The 23,108-nt window shown below is 37.6% G+C and overlaps 1 protein-coding gene across 13 annotated transcripts in view; it reads right to left on the bottom strand.

Annotated features, from left to right (window-relative positions):
- The window catches only part of FRYL (FRY like transcription coactivator), a 163,595-nt gene that overhangs the window by 113,484 nt on the left and 27,003 nt on the right, over positions 1 to 23,108 (bottom strand). For 8 of the 13 annotated variants that reach the window (XM_071432416.1, XM_071432419.1, XM_071432417.1 and 5 more), the window contains exon 1: positions 22,235 to 22,516. The exons of 4 other annotated variants lie outside the window; for them this stretch is intronic. In XM_071432416.1, coding sequence (XP_071288517.1) covers positions 22,235 to 22,409 — 175 coding nt within the window. In that variant the 5' untranslated portion in view covers positions 22,410 to 22,516. Of the gene's footprint in view, positions 1 to 7,196; positions 7,315 to 22,234; positions 22,517 to 23,108 lie in introns of those variants that run through there. One more of the 13 variants, XM_071432422.1, reaches the window with a different exon arrangement.

The raw sequence follows: 23,108 nt of genomic DNA, 5'->3' as shown, positions 1-23,108 counted from the left end.
CCCCAAATCACATGCCAGCTGTGCCTGATAGGCAGAAGCACAGAAGTTATTTATACCTCCCATGCTTTCCTAAGATCTCTTTATAAAATTAATTGCTTCTAGAACTTAAATGAATTCTTGAGCAAGAAACCTATAAATATTAATGTTCTAAATTAAAAATGTTATTTTTGAAGATTGAAATGGTTGTTTTTTAAACTCTTAGCAGTCTGTTTCTGAGTCTACATATATCTGATAAAAAGTACTCCTTCCTTTGGATTTTCAAATTCTTGATTCTTAGAAGAATGAGAAAAGGCAAAGAATGAAGAAAATGTTTCATACGCCTGTTGTGTTCTACTACTACTTTGAAAGCATTTTATATATATATATATATATACACATATTCATTAGAAGAATTTGTTCTGATAGGAGTAAAATATGTCCTACACATCATTCTTTTCTTGTTTTAATAACTATACCTACTTAGGGCATCAAGTTTAAATTCTGATGAAAATTAATTAAAGATTCATAAACCATGTAATTCTGTAACTGCATTGAAACACTTTCCACATCTAGCTTTTTGACCATCGCTGTACTTTAAGTACTTCTATATCAGTCTATAAGAGACTCCTGGATTTGTCTAATAAGAGTTATTACAGCAAACTCAATGATAAAAAGTTTATTTCTTTCTGTAACGTAATTTTCCAATAATTAGTATTCTAATATTAAAAGCAGTTCAAGCAATTCTATGCCTCAATAATTTATTTTCTTCTGTTATTGCAGCTTGGTAGCCTATTACCCACATCAGTTCCCAGTGTCCTTTAGGTTCCCAGTGTCCTTTCTGATTTAGAATGGCCTTTTCCTCTTTAAACAGACCCTTTATTTTGCACTGTACCTAACAGAATTGAACAGCCCCCTTTCACCAGCACCATTACTCTTTGTATAGGAATGAGGAAGAACATTTACTTCTACAGAGTGGGAAACTTCTAACTACATGTACACAGGATATAATGCAGCAAAAAAAAGTTGGCAACCACCTTTCCAAATAAATAAATGTCGTTGTGTCAGTTATCTCCTAAATGCTATTAAACCCCTAATGTCTAAACCTTTCCCCTTCAAATACAAAAGCACCAGAGCTAGAGTGTAAAAAAAAAAAACAGTCAGCAGAAATGGGGTATTTGATATGGCTTGTTGCAATTGGTTTATCTGGAGCTTTCCTGAAGTCCATGCAGAGCAGGCAGTTTATTCCAGCAACAGTAGCTGACAGAGTGATTTGCATTTGGTGCACTTTCTCCTTTCAACAGCATTCTCTTCTGCAATTTGAATCATTACAGAATCTAGTTATGGGTTTAGCAGAAAGTCTATCACTTTCTATGAAAGAATTTCACAGAGGGAAGCTCATTCTAGCATATCTATATCTGATGAAGACAAATAATGCATATCTCAACACATAATGTACTTCCTACAACACAAGCATTTTATTAAAAAAATCAATACAAAGAACTTCACACAAAACAATCCTCAAAAAATTTTTGTTTTAAATAACAGTTCCACACTTTCCAACTTTATGTGCAGAGAAGTCCAAAGTAAGGCACAAAACATCATATAACCTTAGCTAATTACAACTGGTAAAAATCTGGATACATGTACTTCCCTAATGAGCATCCACACCCTAATGCCCAACTTACATGGAAGGTGTTACAATACAGACTGCTGACATCAAATAGGTATGGCAGGCAAAAAGTATACAAGTAGGTATGAATGCTCAGCAATAATGGAAGCTAGACCAACCCCAAAATACCCAACCCACTCCCCATCTTCAGTCACACAGAAGAAAAATGAGCAAATATAAAAAGGCTTCTATGGAAAAGACAGGAGAGCAAGACTCAAGGATCCAGCTGAGCTGAGATATCCATACATGCCCACCAAGAGAGGCAGGCAGCCTCTCACTGCTAGGCAGCTGATCCTGAACATTCCATTACAGGAGCCTCCTTCCCTTGAGATCATTCACTTGTGTATGCACGGTACTCTTTAGCTTCAGGGTGGTAGTTGGATGTTTGACTAGTTTGGGTGTTATACTTACAGCCTTGTTATCCTCTTCAAGCCTACATCCACTGATAGACCTTGTTGTTCCAAACATACCCAGAAACAAAGAAAGAAGGAGGAAAAAAAGTCCCACCCAATGTTCTCTTTACATAGTAAATTTTACTACACAGAATGTTACCAGCACCTCTGTTAATGAATATGCCAACACACCATATATCTGGAAATGCAATGACTCATTATGTGCCTCAAGATGTACTGCACAAGAGACCATCATCAAAGGCCACAGAAGTTCATAAATAGAGCCAAATATGGAGGCCACACTCCACAATACATTAATACATTGATACATTCACACTGTATTGGGTAATTAACTACTGACAGAAACTTGTTTTTCCCATGACAACTTAAAGATTCTGGAAAGGTCATCATATGTCCCTTCTACAGGAAAAAAATTGCTTCTCAAGTAGTACAGGGACCTGTAACTACATTTACTAACACAAATTAGATGTAGATGCTTTTTTCCAAAAAGCAGAATTTAGTAGCTTTTCCAAAACTCAATACATTTGGATTCATATTTCATTTTAAAAATTCACTTTGCAACATGTCAAAACAGTTTTGGAAGATATACAGAAAAATTGTTACATTCTCTAGAAAGTGCCGATCATGTTTCAGCATAGAAGGCAACACTACTAACTGATGTGATCCTTTGAAGTCAAGGTTACAATAAAGAAAAAGTTTCCAACAAAAAAAAAAGACTGAGCATATTATTGTTTGGGATGCTGAAGTTAACACCCTACTTATTATTGTACTTATTAAATAACTATAATTGTTTTAGAAGGCACCAAAAATAGTATCTCATGAAAATAGGACTTTTCTACATTGTGACGTAATACTGGTTTATCCACTGGAATTTAAAAGTTGTATGAACATTCTCTAGAGCACAGCCATGCCACTAATAACTCTTAGCCCAAAGGACAGTCTGAAAGAGAAGCAATCATGTAACATCTCAGATTAATTTTTTTCCTCAAGTTTCATTTTCTTTGCTCTTTAACAGTTAATGGGGAAACAAGATGAAATTTATCATACAATAATGACTCCCAGTATGTTAAAAACTGGTGCTTTTATTACTTCTAAAAAGTATAAACCACTAGCAAATAACTACAGAAGCAGCAAATCTGTGGTTTTATTAAAAAGCCACACACACCTCCATGTGTACTCTACCTCACCCATCTTCTCCTAAAGAACAAGACCATCAAGAAAACATTTCTTTTCCCAGAACTCTTCCTATGGTCCTCTTTCATATACATTCCTATAATGACATTGTAATGTGACCTTTCTTATTTAAATTACAGCTTCGATGCTTTCTTCAAACAAAAAATCACAGGATAAAAATGAATCCACTACATCTACTTCATTAAATACTGTATTAGGAGAGCAGAACCTCTCTTGAGAGCGAAGAGTTCATTTTTGGTTGGTAAAGGAGGAAGTAATCTTCAGTCAAACTAATCCTATGAGATGATAAGTGAATCTTAAAAAGCAAGCTCCAAGTTCTTTTTTTCATCCACAGAAAGAATGATTCAAAAGTATCTGCCAGGCAGCTCCCCAGTTTTCATGTGCTCATCAGCACCTGGCAGCCATAGCTCCAATAATTTGGAGCTTTTAAAGCTGCTCCATTTCTTTCTGATTTTATAGCAATTTCCAAACCAACTGCTGTCCAGGCAGATACAGCTTGCTTTCCTGGCAAGACTTTGTTCCCAGGCTCATGAGTCTCAGTAACTTTGAAAATCCCTGTCACAAACCTTTATCAAAAAGAAGCCAAGGGCAACAACCTCAATGTAGCTTTGGCAGGGGCATTGTCAAAGAGCAGCCTTCTCTTAACCAGCATAAGTTCTTGAGATATATGCATGACTTCTGAACCAAGCTGAGCAAGGTGGAATGGAAAACCTCACAAAGCACCTCCAAAACTGATTCATCCAGAAGAAGATAGGGACGAATTCAAGGACAGAGAAGCACCCACATGACAGGTGTACCCTTCTGTTTAGTCCCTTCTGTTTACCAATAGATACAGCACAACTGCAGCACAGCAACAGAAAGCTCTGTGATAGCTTTAGGAAACACAATACATCCTATTAAAAAAAAAAAATCCAGAAATAATTCTTTATTTCCAAACAGGACATGACTACTAATACAGTATATATTGGAAACACAAAAAAGCTTTTAATAAAGCAATAATGGATTGTACTTGTGCTTACTGGAAAGTCATTGTTCCTGTCCAGACTGTAAGCCCCAGAAATACATGCCTAGCTTTCATTAAAACTTGTGTCATATCTTACAGTAAGGTATTTATTACTTAATGCTTTTCACTGTAAGCAGCACTACATTTTGTTTTTGAACCCACATATTGCATTACTAAAAGCAATTCTCATGGCATCCAGACCTCCTTAACCTTAAATGAAGGTTTTAATGGACAAAATATAAGAGCTTTCTTACACCAAGCAACATAAACAACAATCAAAATTAGTATTTTTCCTACAATTTAGGAACTCAGAAGAACCACTAGACAGACCACATATTGAAACTGCGATGGGCTAAACAACAGAATCCAAGAGCACTGAGATACATCATCACAACTAGGATTCCTTAAATACTAAGGAGCCAAGCAGCCCTGAGGACAAGCAAGTATAAAGCTCCCAGTTACATTCACAACTTCAGTAAGGAATCAGTTCTTAAGCAAGAACATCCTCACATCACTGCTGGATTAAAAGAACATTCCTGACTCCATTTAAAAAGAAGTAATGCCTAAAATTGTTGGCACAGAGATAGCATTCTGAAACTAGGCCGTATGAATGTCACTTCATTGTTGTTACTGAAAGAAAAAAGATCAACTACAATAAAACCTTAGCCAGCACTGCAACATTATGCCAGCTAAGCAAGCCCTTAACCAGACTCATGGAGCTTTACTGCCTTTCTGTTACACACTTAAACACTCTCAGCAGATGCTTACTTTTATGCACATGGAAATGCATGCAAGCACACCCACTCCTTTTCTGACATCCTTCAGCATGTAAAAATTTAAAGTTATGATAAAAACCATAAAAAGTAGCATTTGCACCTAAAAATTTTATAAAAACATAGCAAAAACTTTTCTGAAGTAATTTCTTAGCATATGGATATTTCCTGAATTTCCAAGCTTATCCTCAACGCAAATATTGTGTAATTCCTTGCTCTGCACATAGTGCATCACTTGAATAGAAAATGTTTTAGGAACAAAGCAAATGGCTTGCCCACTTCAGCTCAGCTCACTAAGGTATGCATGTGAATCACAGTCCTTGGAGCCAGCACAGGCTGCACAGAGGGCTCTGCTCCCGGCCAGGCTACACAGCGCCATCAGAATGCGACTCCCAAACACTCACAGAGCAGACGTGCAGCTATGCTGGAATCACAACCATTCCCACAAATGGAGTGACAATGCTGGGAAAAGGGAAATAAACCCCAGCTATCTCACCAGCACACACAGAAAATTGGTTTGTTGGTAGATGATCCAAGTGCCACTTCCTGATGAAGGAGTCAGGAAGATCTTACTCCATTGTGCTTACATAACAGAGGGCATAAAGGAGAAAACATAGCATCATATATAACCACTTCTCAGACAACCTTTTTATTATTATTACTCTCTATCTTATTATTATTACTCTGTCTTGTCACAGCTGACAATTATCTAGTCTGGAAGCTGCGATTTATCTCCTTAACTATACAATGATATATCTAGTTGCAGACTAAATTTATTGTTACTGATTGTAACCTACGATTTCCTTTAGTTTGGAAACAATAAGGATTTTTAATAATTTTCATAAGGTATTTTCAACTTCTACTATAAAACACTGGAAAAATCCTTCTGGTTATCTCTATTGCAGCAAGCATGTTAATAACTACCAAGTACAATTACAAGGTATAATTTGGAACAGATACTGTTAATCTGCAAGACACAAATTAAACAAACTAAAAAGCAAAACCTATAAGGAAAACCTGTTCTGAAACATGAATTGCTTTAACTTGTAAGACAATAGTCTAGAAGTTATCAGTCTAAAACAAATTACAGCAGTTAACACAAAAAGCAAATCAGGTCTGAATGAGCTATTAGGACAAACTAAGCATCTGCATATCTCCTAGCACTGATTAATACAGTGTATAATAAATAACTTGCTATTAATTCCTTCAAACAAGACAGGTGAATATATACTACTGTATTGGGGTAAAAATCCTAATGGAGCTATTTTGATGAAGTGTATGGTAAGTAGAAACTGCATCCCAGTACATATCAAGCAGCAATTAATGAAACATAAAGCTGAGATGCTGGTTACTTCCAGATCTTAACTTTTTTCGTTTTCAGATATACAAGAAACTTCAGACGTAGGAAATGCTCAGCTGACGTCCAATTACATCATCTCTGTCACCTCCTGGCATCCTGTCATGAAGTTGCTGTGCTTACGTTAGCAAAGCCTTCGACACGGTGCGAGGCAGCTCCGGGCCCAGACCCTGCATTGAAGCGTGTGTGAAGGGGTGACGTGAGGACAGATGGCTTGTCTGAACCAAGAGCAGCATCTTTGCTTCGCTGCTTCACTTCAGACAAGGAATCCTCCGAGAAACTCTCGTTTCAGGACATTCAGAAGATCAAAGTGGGCAGTTTTTGTAGGCATAATAATAGGTTTTGGGCACAAAAACAATGCCCCCCTGTAAAATACACTGTCCGAGGGTGACTGATTTGCTTCAAAGGAGCATTTGGAGCTTGACAGAACTAAGACATCATCAGCATCTGGTAACTCCGCAGAGATGAGCATCTACTGTCACTTCTCTTGGACAGCAAAGGGTGCAAAGAACTTTATCAGACTGAAATAACTGCACTCTGAGAAAATAAAATAATAAACAAATATATACATACAAAACATTTCATGAGGACTACGAAGCAGATAGCTCTCGGACTGGCTGTGCCAAGTTGCACCAGCAGCACACAGGACCACTAAAAGCCTGTTTTTTAAAGGGCAATTTCACACGGCAACATGCAAAAAAAAAAGGGAAAAAGAAAAATAGGGGGAAAAAATCCCCAAAAAAGAAAATTTAAAAGGGATAAGATATCTGCTACACTGCTGTGATTCCGGGTGCAGCGACATACTTACTGCTACTGCCGCTCCAGGATTTCAGTAGAGACTTAATGCTGATCTCGAAGAAGAGGGAGTCCTGCAGGCTGAGCATGGTGCGGGCAGGGCGGAGCGGGGCGCCGGCCGCGCCGCCGCCTCCGCCAGCACCCGCGGGAGGGACGCGCCGGTGCCGCCGTGACGCAGGGCCCGGGGGGCGGCGGGCGGGGGGCGGCTCCTGCCGGCACCGAGCCCTCCTCGCCCGCCGGGCCCCGCCCCGTGGCCGCTCCGCCTCCGGGGTGCACCCACGCTCCGCCCGGGGGATGCTCCCAGCGACACGGGCACAGCGACCGAGCTCCCCAGCCCTTGGCAGCCGAACCAAGCGACTCCTTGCAACTACAACCACAAGGGGCTATAAAAAGCTGTTTGTGCTTTTCCGAGTTTTAAATAAACTTCCAGCCGATCTGTTAAAATCGTGATGAATTAAACAAACCGCCCAGCGTTGCTCTGCGCAGTGCCAAAAGCCAATCAAGCCGTCTACGCTAAAAGATCATCAAAATCAAAGGAGGGGTGGCGGTACAGTGGATGGGAAATCACAAATGTGAAAAACAATCGCAGTGGAGGGCAGGAAGGCCGTAAGTATTCCCACGGTGGATGCCTGCAAAAGAGCTACAGCCAGTGGCAGTTCTGGATGTCCCCTCCCCAGAAGAGTTCAAGGCCAGGCTGGATGAAGCTCTGAGCCACCTGGTGTAGTGCTGCTATTGCAGGAGGCTGCAACTAGACTAGCTTTAAGGCCCCTTCCAACCCAAATCCTTCTATGATTCAAACTCTCTGGAGTTTGGTTGGTGGTGGTTGTTTTCCTTAATGTCTTTTAAAGGACTTGAGCTGGGGTTTGTTTGGTTTGGGGTTTTTTTTCTTAGCGTCTTCTAAAGGACTTGACACAATTTTGGTATTTCTGATGGTTTACTCTGTCCAGTATCATCTCAAATGCTACAATGGAAAGTCTCTTAGAAGTTACAGTTCTGGGTTCCTAGGGATGCAATCCAACACTGATTAACTAAATCTGTTTTAAGGTGATATTTTTAAAAATCCACAGTTTTAAAACTGCTGCCCATACTGTACTAGGAGAAAACAAGCCATGAAGAGGAAATAATTCTAATTTGTCTGAGGACACAGGTATTATCTGAAGTTGTAGAAAAGATTTAAGAACAGTGTACATCAAATACTTTGGTTTTGTTTGTTTGGGGCTTTTTTAATCTATATGCCTCACCCCACCTAGACAAAAGAATTATCACTAACCAAGAGGTAACATAAACCAGTTGATGTAAAACTAAGTGGTTCTAAGTGACAGGTCTAACACAGCAGTAGAAGGACACTGGAGAAAGAGTGGGACAAGCCTGTCACTGCACTAGGCTGGTTCAAGCAACAGCTGCTGTCATGTAGGAGATGAACAGTTTTATTAAGTGAGAGACCAGTAATCTCATTCAGTTTTCATAGATTAAAAATAATCCAAATTTCCCCATGCAAAAAATATTTTTCTGTAATTAGATACTAAATTGCCACCTATATCAAAACAGTACTTTTGTTCTTCCCGAACAGGTTACAGCAGAACATATATCCACTGGGTAACTCTTTGGGACTTCACATCCAACTTTCTCTCATAAGCCTGTTTCAGGTAGTACTGCCCATGTAGTAGGTAGTATTATATCATATTCCTTTTCATCACTCCTTTTATGAATACATTCAAAGTTACACTTCAATCATTCCTTTTTCCTCCTACTAAACAAGACATAACAGAGGTTGTATTTTGTTATGAGTAGAATATAAAGGTCAGATTTTGGAGCCGGCTGATGAATTTCACCACTAATTTGAAAGACTGTATTAATTATGGTTGGTCTCTGACTGCCTTTAACACTGGGCTACAGAGACTTCTTCAAAGGAATCCTTGTTAACAGTGTGCATTCCAAAATCATGAGCCAACTCTCTCAGCACCTCAAAAATAATGACTTTTAAAAATACACTTTGGCTTCTTTGTAGTTGCTCTTTCCACCCCCCCCCTCAGCTTTTATTCTTTAAGTTATGAGTGCCAAAAACTTATTAAAAACAATCATCCCAGAAATTCCAAGAGATACACTAAAACAACCCTACGAAAATACTAGTCTCCATGTTCCACCTTCTGGATTCTGTTAAGAGACTTTCAACAAATAGAGACGTTGTCAGTATTTCTGTAAAGTAGCATTTCAAGATTAAATTATTATCAGGAAATCTTTTTCAAAATTTGCATTTATTTATGACATTGAGGTGTTTGGCCAGGCAAGTTACTCGGCCTTTCACCACAGCATCTGAGATTTTTGTAGCAGTGTTATTTTTTCATAATATCAACTAATGATCACAACAGATTGAGTTTCCTCAAGGATACTAGCAATTGTAATTTTAAATTATTAACAGAAAAAAATATTAGTCCATTAACAACTCCTAAGAAATGAGAATTGTATGTACCGAGAGTATAAGCTTCTCTTTCTAAAGATTTCAGTAGATGCATTTAAAACTAGGAATATATATTAGGAACCAAAATATTTTGAAAAGAAAGATGTTCTTTTAATACTACATGAATATGTATGCTCTCATACATACATGAACAGACATAGCAACTTTCACTAAACGGACATCACTAATTTATTAGACTTAAAAATGGCTTCCACCAAGTATTTTCACAGTCCTCCCTTCCCCCAAGAAAGGCAGAACCAAATTATCAGTACAAGTCCATTTCACAAGTGGAGTAATGGGTCTGTCAGTATCTTAGACCTATCATATAACATCAGCATCATAAGAGTTATCTCATTGTACAACTGTGCACAAGCCCTCCAACAAGTCTTCTTCCTCACAACTCAATTTAACTGCTTTATAACCAAAGCTGTGTAAATAACAATGACTGCCATACCAGACTTCTTGGGTTTTGGTTTTCTTTTGAAATGAGTTAATGAAACAATCTACCAAATATTAGAATAAACAGAAGATTTCAGTATAAACCACAAATGTAACCTTTTATTTTTAATCAAAACAAGAATAGTAAAAGCAGGAAAGAAAAACTATGGATTACAAGCTTCTGAATCTTGGACAAGCACAGACAAGGCTAATTCTTTGAGAAGAGCCCAACAAAACTCATAAGGCAGAGTTAGAAGATATCAACATCATGTATTTCTAGAACAGTGTTAGAAAAATGTAATTTACAACAAGGATTTTTTTTCCAGTTCCTCATTCTCAGAGAGGAAAATGAAAGAGTCTTCTGGAAAGTACACTGTGTCTAAAACTGAGAGCAACAAGTATGACCACTAAAAATACCTATCAGTTTGAGTATTTATAAAAAGTCTTCTGTAAGATTAATATTTTACTATTTTAGATAAACTGGAAAATAAAGCACTTGCATTTAAATATAAGCAAATAGCTTTCATCTGGAGCTGGTTCAAGTAAGAAAAAAAAATCCAAAAAAGAAAATATGAAATTGAGGATCTGTGCATACTTTTATAAATAGGCTGAACATTACGCAATTCCAATAAATACACAGTTTATATACTGATCCCAGTATACCTTTTGATTCTGGATCAATTTCACTTCTAAAGGGAGCAGATACTCTAAAGTCTATTTTTGAGGCTTTCTCAAGAGCCAAGGTGAGGTATGCATGAATAAGCACACTGGTATCAGTAAGCTCTTAAAAGAACATGACAAGAATTGGATTGTAGGTGCAGTAAAGCAGAAGTGCTCAATCTGCAGACACAAGCTGTTTGTACTCTACTAAAATGATTCATCCAAATGCCCAGTCCCACACCATGCTTTCTGCTCTGATATGAAAAACTCTAAGTAAAGAGGATGGCCAGAAGCAAATTGCTCAAGCTGCTTCAGTGACTTAAGTCAGCAGACTCCAGGCTGGAAATAGACTGATACATTACAAGATTCACGCACTGTAAGCCCAGCTGCTCCAGGAAGCATCGGACTGGCCATTTGTGGTAACATTCATCCACAGCACGCTTGACCTGTACAAACAAAGCCCATTCAGCACTTCCACACATACCTTTGAGATGGAATTTTCAATCCAGGTACAGTAAGCCCAGTCACAGGACAGGCAAGATTTGCCTTGAGTGTTTTAATAGCTAGAGGACCCAAGTAATTTAAGAGACCCGAAACTTTAGCACTGTAGATAGTACAGATAACAGAACTTTTCTTTCTTTGTAGCATTTATAATATTTTTATATTAATAAAAATATTTCTGAAAGGATCATTATCCATGTTAGGATCAATACATTTACCAGAAATGTGTATGCAAAGGCTATTTGCACAGCTTTGCTTTAATTCAAGTAACATCATGCCATTTTCTTGGAGATGCCCAGACACATTGCTGGCAACTACTCTGAACAATGTACATGAAGTGCCATATGCATAATACTGCTGCTGCAGTACCTGCCAGAGATCTAGCCTGTGGCAAACTGTGACATGCAAGACCAACAAAAATTATTCATACAATGCTGGTTTTGCTTCACCTCTACAGGCTGCAAAGGAAAGAGGGGTTTCATGACTGAAGACGTTGTATTTATTGTCTTAAAAAAGCAATATTTAACTTTTAAAACTTTGCTTTTAAATGGCAAATAAATAACACTTTATAAGTAATTAATTTGTGTTTCACAGGGAGCATTACAGATTTTTAGCTTCATTTCCTTCCCCCCCCCTTCATTTGAAGTGTTGTTCCCCAGTTCTACAATAGCTTAATTTCTCTAGGACTCTAGAGAACACTCTACCTCCCTCCCTCAAACCCCCAGTGCAGCTCTTGCTTTTTTCTAGTGGCATGGCCAAGATAACAGAATATGATTTTTCTACTTATCTCTCTGCAAAATAATTTAGATTATTTTGAACAAAGCATTCTGGCATTAACACTCAATTAAAAACCAAAGCTAAAGGCATTCTTTTCAGTTACAAAAAACACGCAGCTATCCTTGCTTCTGTAAGTTCCTTTACAGTTTTCAACCCTACTACATTTCTAGGGTTGAAAACTGTAAAGGAACTTACAGAAGTTATCTTTAGGATACATTTATCTTCAGGATGATAAAGACCGGCAGAAAATACATTCAGAACTACAAATAATATTCCCCACTGAAAGTAAATTATGAAGTTTCCAGCTAGTTCTGGAAGAACACTGAAGATACACATGCACACCCTCCTCACAGAACACAGTCTTTGAGTAGGATCAAAGAGGATATAGTTAATATTTAACTTTTCATTAAGTTAACAATATCTAGGTTGAATAGTAAGTCTGCTGTAAATGGAAAAAAAAAATAAAGGGTAAGAATCCCCCACAACCTTCAAGAGTAGTCAAATAATGAAAATTCAAATAATTTTAAGGTAGATAACAACAGCCTTATGAATTTTGTAAGAGTTTATAGTAAACAGATACCCAGTCCTTCCTGAAAATCTAGCTTTCCAGATCAGCAAACATTGTAAGACTACAAGGAAACAAATCAGAAATCAAAAGGTGAAACATTTCAAAAGCCACAATAGGCCGTTCTGAGATGATATTTAACCAATCACCTGCCAAGACAAAATGAGACAGGTAAAGTGATACCCAAGCCTAAAGTTGCTACCACATCTCATAAGTCTGACAAATCCAAGTTTTTCAATTGCCACAAGCAGCCCTGTAATTAAAATTCTGAGAAACACAGTGATTTATTCCTTTCTCAGATGCTAAATTTCAATCTTCAATGACTGCAAATAAAACTTAGAGGTATAAAGCCCAATTAGGATGGTTCTATGTCAGACAACCTGAAATAACTGCTTAAGGTCTGATCTGTCCAATTCTGTACTGTGCCAGCCTCCTCACAGTGCTTCAGCACAAACACACCCATGCACTAGGAACCAGCACTCGCTTTTCACCAACTTTTTTAATGGAACCTGGAAACAGTTACGGAGCTACACAGAAAATCCCTGCTTAGTTGCTGGGCGTTTAAATGGATAGAGTAAGGAAAGGCTTAACTCTGTTACCCTACAAGGCCTCAAGACAACTGCTACAAATCAGTTATGTTTCTATTTTTGTTATTCCTCCCAAGCTGCTGGATGTCTCTGCCACTTTTATTCCATCCCTATAGAGAGCATTGGGGGAAAAAAGAACACTGAGAGCTTATGATTCATCTGGGAAAACTTTAAAGAAGAAAAAGTTAAAGAAAAAAGCTACCTATAGGGATAAACTCAGCCCAGAAGCTGCAATCTATTAAGCCTCATGAGTGCAATAGTACTTGGGCAGAAAATATTCTTGGCTGCAGATTACCACTAAACTCACAGAGCATCTGAAGATCCTTGTGTGTGTGCTTACCCTGTGCTGGGAGGTGAACTCTTGCCCTCCTCCCTCTGCCATAAGCAAAGCTGAGTGTTTGCTCCTGAGCCACTGTCACTGCTGTCCACTCCTGCTCATACATTAAACACTAGAGAACCTTGCGTATGCAGACGCACGCACGTCTCATTCAGCCACCTCTGCCACAGGGCACTTAACAGTAGGCAGAGGATGGGCAATGGCACAGTGACAAGAGGAAACTGCTGCAGGTGTCTCTGTAAAACCTCCTCACAATCACAGCCTACCAACTTACTCCACCACAGCTTCAATCCCTATGTAGGCAGCTCTGCACACATAGTATAAGGACTTGGACAGCTGTACTTTAGAGTCAGGAAAAGGAAAGCAAGAAGGGGCAAGGCATGGACAGCCAATTTTCTCTTGAGGTTTCAATTCCTAAACCTGCCTTTCCTGATGTTTGTTACACAGGGCAGGAGCATATGGAGCTCCACCACCCAATATCAGAAATAAATGGAGTCATTACGTTAACATGGCATTCTTCACAGTTGAACTTAACTGGCATATTTCTTTACTCCAAAGCCAGAAAATATTTATAGCGCCTTTCTTTAGTGCTTTAGTTACCAGGATTTAAACAAGTGTTTTTAATGCTGAATTTTGAAGCTCTCCAATCTCTGTGAAACACATATTTCTTGCAGGAACCTGAAGCATAAGTTAAAAAAAGAGATGCTTTTAAGATTTAGAAAGGTAATTAAAAGGTAAAACATACATTGTTTTGCAAATCAGAAATAAAATAAAATAATTCGTATGAGTGTCTTTTCCGAACCTTTATCTTGAGCAAGCATGCTGTTACACTAAAGAAAAGCAAGAAAAGAAACACAAAAATCAGAAAGGGGGAGAACCAGAACTAGTAACAAACCCAAGGGCAGCTAAATGCAACAGTTAGATACTAAACACCTAACACACACTAAAACTTTACAAGGCCATGTTTGTCTGGTACTGTGCAAATATTTCATGACACAGAGTTCCTTAAAGTGCCATAGCTGGTGGACTAGAAGCTACTCTCTGCCAGCAGCTGCACACAGGGCAGCAGGTGCCAAGCCCAGCACTCCACCCAAACCATGGCAGGCAGCTCTGCATGCACACACCTGCATCGGGCACAGCACATCCAACCAGAGCCATGGTGTCACCCCACTGCAAGCCCTACTAATTACTGAAAAATGAACAGCTGAAATCAGGTGGTAAAAACATGTTCACATAATATGGACAATGTGCTTTAGTTTCTTCTGTTCATTCAACTGGCTCTCCCTATTTGTCAGTCATATTATCTATTGATAGAGCATTTGCATGCTGTTCATTTTTCCCAGTAACTGATATGAACATGTTAATTATCCAAACATACAATGTACCTATAAACATCTATAACTTCCTCAATACCTGGGCAAATTAACCTACTCTGCTCCGCACAGCACCTTCCATGGAAATAGAATTTATGGAAACCCCAATCAACAAAGAAAAAAGTTTTAAACTAACTCTAATAAACTGAAAACAACATACTAGATAAATACAATATTTTTATACAAGTTTTGAGTTTCTTTTATATGTATTACTGGTTTTCCTGTTTTAACTTAGAAAATACTTTGAAATTTAAAACATCCTTCCTTCAGCAAGTCATCCTCTCAAAGAAGTAACTGAGACAAAACTCACACCAGTGCATTTTTAAAGATGCCAAGTGACACCAGACAGTTTTGAGTCAGTCTCTAATATGACCATGCAACACCATCCTGATGTTAAGAGTATCTGAAGCTTTTATTGCCATACTGGTCTTGTTAATGAGCACTGACAGTATCGCAAGCAATCAGGGTCCACAACATGCCTGTCACTATAGACCTTTTTGGACTAATCAGCTAAAGAACTATTATTATTTATGTAGTATCACCCTACAAAGGCATATTGCACAGCTCATTAAGTGAGGATACACCAAGTCCAGAACATCCAGAGCACGTCATGAAAAACTGCTGCAGACAGAAGCAATCTCTTTAAGAAGGTTCCACTGGTAAAGTGACATGGCTTTCTGAAAGTTTTACTTGTCTCCTCAAAGCAGTAGTGCATTTGGATTTCTCATAACAAATTCTTTCTCTTATAAATAAATACAAGCTTCAAAAATGTACAAACATGAGTCAAGAACGCTCCTGTCTGGGAGAGTGGATCCTTGCTTGAAGGGACCTTTTAGAATTTGGCTGGAGAACAAGAGGATGTGTGTCGAGTGAAACAACCAACGTCACTAACACTGCTTCCCAAATCACAGCTACTCTTCAGTAGCATTTACTACCTGAGAGAACATACTCTTACTTGAAGAGCAACTAAAGGCTATTCAGTGTTAAGTTAGAGAGGTGAAAAATGACCTTTACTGAAAATGGAAAGGCTTTCCAAAGTAGCCCTTGATAAAGGGGATATAGTTGAAGTAGTAGTCTTTTTTTCCCCCCAGTTTGGATCCACACAATAAAGGAACACATATAAAATTAGAACTCACAGGGTAAGAACCATCCTTACCGAAGAGCTTAGAACAAAAGCAACTAGAAACATAGAGGTTTACAAACAAAGACATAAAACAGTTAACAAATGCAGCCAACAGAAACTACCAACAGTCATCAAAAATATAAATTATTGAAAAATATCATATCTGACTCTTCCACTTAAAATTCACATTTTCATTAGAAACAGAAAAACCACACCTAAAGGAGATTAAGACTAGTCTGATCACCTATAAACTAACACTTTTCCATTTGAAACACAGACCTCTTTTTCAAGTGATAATTGAAAAACCGTTTCACAATGTTCTAACTCTAACCTTTCTGTAACTTTAATCTGAATTGCTGGTATCACAAGCGTGGCATCTTCACATGAAGTTGCTGAATTAATCCTACTAGTAAATACTATACTGACCTTTCAAATACATTCTTGAACATTAGGAGGATATTAGTTGGGATTTTTTTAGCCCATAGATCAATTTTAATGTTTTAAAGGATAACAGTTTTTTACTTCAAAGAAAACAGCTCCTTAAAAATAAGCTGATACTTTTATTTTACATGCTATCCAGCCTTTTATATACTCTACTTTGGGATCACTAACAGACACTATTGATAGCAGATTAAGTTTTAAAATCTGTTTTATGTGCAAGATATATAGAAGTAAAATTTGAAACAGGAAGAACATGCTAAATTACTCTGTCTCTCTCAAAATGTCACTTCCAAGGCCTGTGGCCACCTTAGACACAAAAAATTTAAAATAATATTCTTGTTGTTCTATTACCAGTATATTATAGATAGAACAGTTTTACAGTAGCAGATATTTTTGCAACAAGTTTCTCCACATCTTGTTCACTTCAGCAGCTTTTGTAGAATCAGCTTTTGTAGAATCTTCTGAAAACTTGGTTTTCTATGTTAAGTTTTTTCACATCCCCCACATGTATCATGTCTCTCCCCCTCTCCTTCAACTTAAAAGCTTTATTTTGTCCCTCTCACAACTACCTTAAAAATAATTGTAGATTGGCAAGGTCAAGAGATGTTTGCTTAATTTACAATCTTCCCACTAAATTTTATCTGCATTATTTCAAAGAATTAATCTGAAGATAACATTTCAATGAATATTTGCAGCTAAGTATTGTCCAATTTCCCCTTTTTTTCCCTTAATAAACTGTGTGTGCAGAAATTTTGTCATATTATCTATTAATAATTAATAAACTGGAGATTTTATTCTTACTTTTCACCTTACAATCTGCAGGACTAAGTCAAAAGAACAGAAAAACAAAGTCCAAAGCGCAGGTTTACTGTCATTCACTTCCTAGATTTGCTGTTGGTCATTTCTCACAGCATTCCAGTTTGCTGCCTATCCACTGGTATTGAAAGGGAAGGGGGGTTTCCTCTGGTTTAGCAAGTAGAATGGTCTCACCAAAGACAGATGTACAACGGAAATACCAAAAATGAATATGCAAGACAACTACACAGGTGGAAGGGTACAATCTCCTGTTCACAACACTGAGCCAGTACATTGATTCAGCTGTCACATGAAAGCTCATACTAACACTATGTCTGAGAAAACCTTTAAAGTGCTTGAAGTCCAGATGCATAAATGTGATACAAAGATAATCTAGTAAGTGACCAATAGCAATAAAAAATTTATAAGCTCTTCACCATGTGTTAGAGGAAAACAAGTGAATTACCTCCTCGCTATATACATATACTGCACACATTTATATAAATATACCCCACTCAAGTAGCTGTTAAGTATGAAGAAATACTTCTAGATCCACCTTTGATTCGTACTGATACACACCTTGTATGAAGCAGTGAATTACAATTACTTCACCACTTTACTAAAATATATTCATTGTAAATTTCTGCACACATACTCTTTAGAAGAAACCCTGAGAAAAAGTACAGCAGAAGTATATTAGTATACAGTCAAGTATGCAATTTTAAAAGATCAGATCTTCAATAAAATAAAGATTATATTTGAGATGTGTCTGAAAACTAAACACAACTACAGTTGATTTTCTGTATTAATGGTAAAATAATGAAGTCAGAAGTGTACCCTCTTTGCACTTGGGCTTACTTTTAAAAAGATTTGCTGGACCTTATTTCAGTTCTTTATTGACTCCATCTTAAGCTAATGCCTTACTTAAGAAACATTTACCCAGTGGTCATTTTATCTGCTTATAAGCAGTAATAATAAAATCTATCATGCCTGCACTTAAAATAAAACTCTGGAGGGATGCTTGTTTTTCCATTTATCTAAAATATTTAAGAGTTCATTTTCCACAAATCAATTAAAACAGAGGATATCCAAAAGGTGACTGCTACTTTTGGTGATGGTAGGACATCTAATGCTGTCCCATTACTGATCCAAAAGGCCCTTTCAGCAAGTTGATTCCTGTTGCCGATTCATTTCAAAAGTGCCCCTAATACATTGGAACATTTTCCACTGGCTTTGTGAAATTAATCAGCTCAAGGAAAAGCCACACCAGAACTCAGGAGAAGATGGGGAAGGCTGCACAGCTGTGAGTGAGATTGCCCTTTTCATTGACGGCAAACTGTTAGATCAGCCTGATCCGCTTGTAAAGCTGCACTCAAAAATCGAACCAAAATCTCCTTTCCCTCCCTTCTGTTGCAAAGGGCTTCAAAGCACAGATTCCAAAGGCCCTTAGGAGAGGTTCACTTATTATTTCTTATGGAAAATATACGCAGAACAATTTCCTGGGGCATTACTCAAACAAAATAATGTTATCTGCAGTGATAAGAAAACAAGGAGAGAGGCTAAAGGCTTTTATGCAAATAGTATTCTGGATCCCAAACAGTATTATGGAGCAGTCTTTAAACACGAGCCAGCAGAGATTGTGGGGGGCAGCCATGGCACTGAGCTGCACACCATCCTCTCCAATCTTTTCTAACCAAAACTCTGTACTTGGGTACAGAAACTGACTTTTATTTCATGTATAAACACCAAGTCCCAGGTGTACAGGGCTGATTAGAGATGCAATGGGAGCTGAATATGCCCTGCAAAGCTGCTGATATTACAGGTTACACAGTGCACACAGGTACTGTATGTGTATCCAGCCCCTGCTGCTAACCCCTGAGGCAGCCACAGCTCTGTTACTTTACCATCAAAGACCACATTCCTGTTGGAATGTATTTTTACTCTCCTAGCAGAAGCACTTGAAGTGAAGTAGGTTTTCCATACACAGAAACAACATGGGGGCTGTGAGCAGTGAGAACACTCACATCACTGAAAAAATCAACATTTCATCTACAATTCTTGCAGATTTGACTTACACAGCTGGCCATTAAGACAGTTCCACAGTATTAGCTACCCTGCCTTGTAACAGTGAAAGCACAGAGCTGCAACAGAAGGGCACATTTCACACACCGCAGGTACAGCTGCCATTTGCCAGTTCACTCAGGGCAGTCATGGCATTCCCCTTCTTTAACACCACAATCTGAAACTTCCATGCTCAACTGTGCATGTTTCATTTGGATTGTAGATTTTTTTGAAACAAATTTTTACAACTGAGAACATGTAGCCTTAAACACTACAGCAAATTTTTAAAAGCTGCCTGTTTCTTTACTAACCTCTATTAAGCACTGTGTATATGCATCCAGTCATATACAAACACTTCAACAAGTCAGTTGTGGTTTTCTTCTACAATTGTGCTGATCTTACACATCTAAAAAGACATTTCTGAAAAGACTTCTAAAATACACTTGAAACCATTCTGATGGAAACTACATATTTTAAAAGATGTATCACAGAGCATATATTTGTAAGGTCCTATTTTCAGCTTTAAAACAAAGTATAAACTGAGTAAATATTTTGACAGCTGATATGATAAATATTTATTAACCAACAAAAACAAAAAATTTCACCACCCAAATTTTTCACAAAAAGTTTAGGTCAGCTAGATGCAAACCCAACTAGCTTGTATTATAAAAATAATATTTTAGGATTTCAATGCCAGGAATAAGTTTTTTTTGCTTGGTCTGTCTATTGGAGAACTTCTAAAATATGGTTATACTTAAAAATAATTGTCAGGCTCAGAATTTCACCTAAATTCTCACCAAAACAAAAGAAAAAAAACTTAAACAGCAGCAATAAGGAACAGAAAGTAAAATGAAAAAAATAATAAACACCATTCACTCTCAAATTCAAACACAGTAATATGACAAACCACCTTGGCTTTAAAAAACTATTGAGCTCCTCAAATTCTATGGTGCATTAACACCACATCTGCCAACAACAAGCAAGTAAATGTTTACAATATTTTTTCAAATAATTCTATTGTTTTATTACCTGTTTGGTCAGCACCTGCCTTCTGCAGCATACCCAACTGGTAAACACAGTAGTTCTTTTGCTCTATTCCAGCAGAGCAGCTCATTCCATTACCAAGATACAAAAATAGAAATAAGCAGATAATTTAAAGAGGATTCAGCTACTATCTGCTATTGTAAAAGCATGATCCCAGAACAGACTCTAAGTCTTCATTTCGTAAATGATGACATCACACTATTAAACAATATTAGTCAGGCACTGCTGGTTTCCACAAAATCACTCCTAATAGCCACCATTTGGCCCATATTTAAGGATCGAGAGAGGTAAATTCATCTTTAACAGTCAGAGTAGTTTATTCTATGTTTATTATCCTCATTTGCTCAAACTATCAACAAAACACTGAACAAAGATGAATGTATCTGTTTTCTCTCCCAACTTAATCAGCCTACAGCATTTTCTTTTAACCTGACACAAAGACAATTCTATTTCTTCTGACATTATAACATGTGGGAAAAATATTAATTAAATTGAGAGCTATAAAGAAATTAGAATGTAGCATAAAAGCAGGATTGGTGAGATATACCTATGGAGATATTAAATTCACAGTGATATCCAACTATAAACTCCAGGGCTGTTGTACAGCATTCCAAGTTAAATGAGACTAAAAAACCTTTGCCATCAGACACCACGGGCTTCTGATCAGATTTCAAGTATATAGGCAGCCATAACACTTTATTCTGTAGGCAGCCTTCAATAACCCACAGCATTAGAACATCAACTTCTTCTAATTTGCTGTGCACAGAAACAACTTGTTTAAAACATCAGAACTGTCCCTGCTTTCCTCAGCTGCCTATTTTACTCAACCTGATGCACTGAAAAAAGTGGTTCATGTAACAATCAGAAAGGCTAAGAGACGTCTTTTCAAGGAAATAGTTTTCTTCCACCACAAGCCTAATTCCCTAAGGCTGTAAGTTCATCACCCAGTAAGACAGATGAATGTCTCCATCTCCCACCACTGCAGGTAGACAGGAAAAAAATTGCAGGTGAGGAAAAAAATTTAAAAGCCATACTAATTCTTGAAAATATCCAACCACACAGTGAAGGGCAAAAACTACATCTGACAGCCAGCAGAATCCAAGACTATAAAGGCTCAAGACTGCACTATTTTAGCTGAAGGCAAAAGAAAAAAAAAGTAAAACTGAATTTTCCATTACCACCCAGCTGTACTATCTGAAAAAGGAACATGAACTAATTCTACTTTTTATTAGCACAATACACTAATATTTAGCCACTAACACATAGTAAAATTTTTTTTTAAAAAGCAATCATATAAGCAACCTTACCCATGTTCTTGAGGTTAAAAATTCTCTATACAATATCCATATCTTACTTTACTTATTTACATAATATGTTTACTAAAAATGTGCAATCTTCAAAACACTGAAAGAGTGAAACATATACTGTTTTGAGACAAAAAGCCACTCAAAAAGAAAGCCTTTGAAAACTTAGGCGATCAAAAGACAGGGAGAGAAAAGATGACACAAAACTTGCTTCTTGCACTACAGTTACAGATCTCTGTGTAGCACACTTCTGTCTAGACAACTTAGTGCCTAATTTTACGTACATTACAGTTCAAAAACTTAAACATATTCTTATCCCAGAAAGAGGAGGGGGAAAAAGCTACAACAGGCATGCAAAGACAAGAAGTCCTGAAATTAAAAATCGTGAAAAATTGCTTCCACATAGGTCACTAACAAATGATAATGCGTCAGTGATAAAATAGTTCTAAAGCTCAAGACACCATAGTCATAGGAACTCTGATAAAAAGGCCTTTTATAATCAAATTTGTCAATTTAACAAAATAATCACGATCTGAAGGAAGAGCTTAGCAATCAGTTTCCACCAGGTTGATGATGTGGATACATACAGTAATCAGGATGTAAAACATGTGTCTCCTCATCTTCATCTATTGTCTGTCCTAATGAAAACAGCCTGACCCGTCTCATCTTCAGCAGCCTTGGAGAGCTCTCACGGGCTGGACTCCCAACATCCAGAACATCTCCAGAAGCAGCAGTGGGAACAATTTTTTTCAGGAATTCCATTTTTACATGCCCTCTGTGTTCTCAGCAGTTATGCTCCACTTCACAGAGCGTGGCTCCCACATCAACTTCCTTGAGCACAGAGGTGGACTTCTGGTGATGTCAGTTTAAACCTGGGTGGTGCCAACAGCAGCGTCAGCTGCCAGCCAGCTGCTCCAGGGCAGATTCTAAAGACATTTCACTGTGGGGACTGATAAGAAAACCAAACACCACCAAGCCTATATATTAACCAACGCATGCTAAATTCTGCACGCCAAGGAGACACTACTTAGCACTGCAAAAGTTTTAAGCCCTAAGAACATTTGCGACACATTTGCAAACTCTGTATCTGACAGAGTTCAATAGCTCTTCATTTTCATGAAGTGCATAGAGAGCGTTCTTCTGTATTCGAAAGATAACACTTATCATTCAGAAAGTCTAGGCACTTTGTTTTTAAAGCTGGTGTATAACATCACGATTCACACTCTCACATAGTTTTAGCCACTAACTACAAAAATACTAACTTTTATTATATTTATGTGCTGTTTTGCAGGGACTCTGGTGCTATTTTTACCACTTAAAATATTTGCACCACCTTCCAGAAAACTACAAGTACAGAAATAACCTGTCTCTTGTCCAAACATCCACTTTATCCCTAGGGCTACTTCTCCATACATGCCTGGTTTAGCTGAATTTTTGGGTTTTATTTTGGGAAGTTTGAAT

Source organism: Agelaius tricolor, unplaced genomic scaffold (genome assembly GCF_023055355.1).
Source record: "Agelaius tricolor isolate 1412-34295 unplaced genomic scaffold, bAgeTri1.0.p SCAF_8, whole genome shotgun sequence".
Lineage (NCBI taxonomy): Eukaryota > Metazoa > Chordata > Aves > Passeriformes > Icteridae > Agelaius > Agelaius tricolor.
This window is presented reverse-complemented; position numbering and strand designations above follow the sequence as displayed.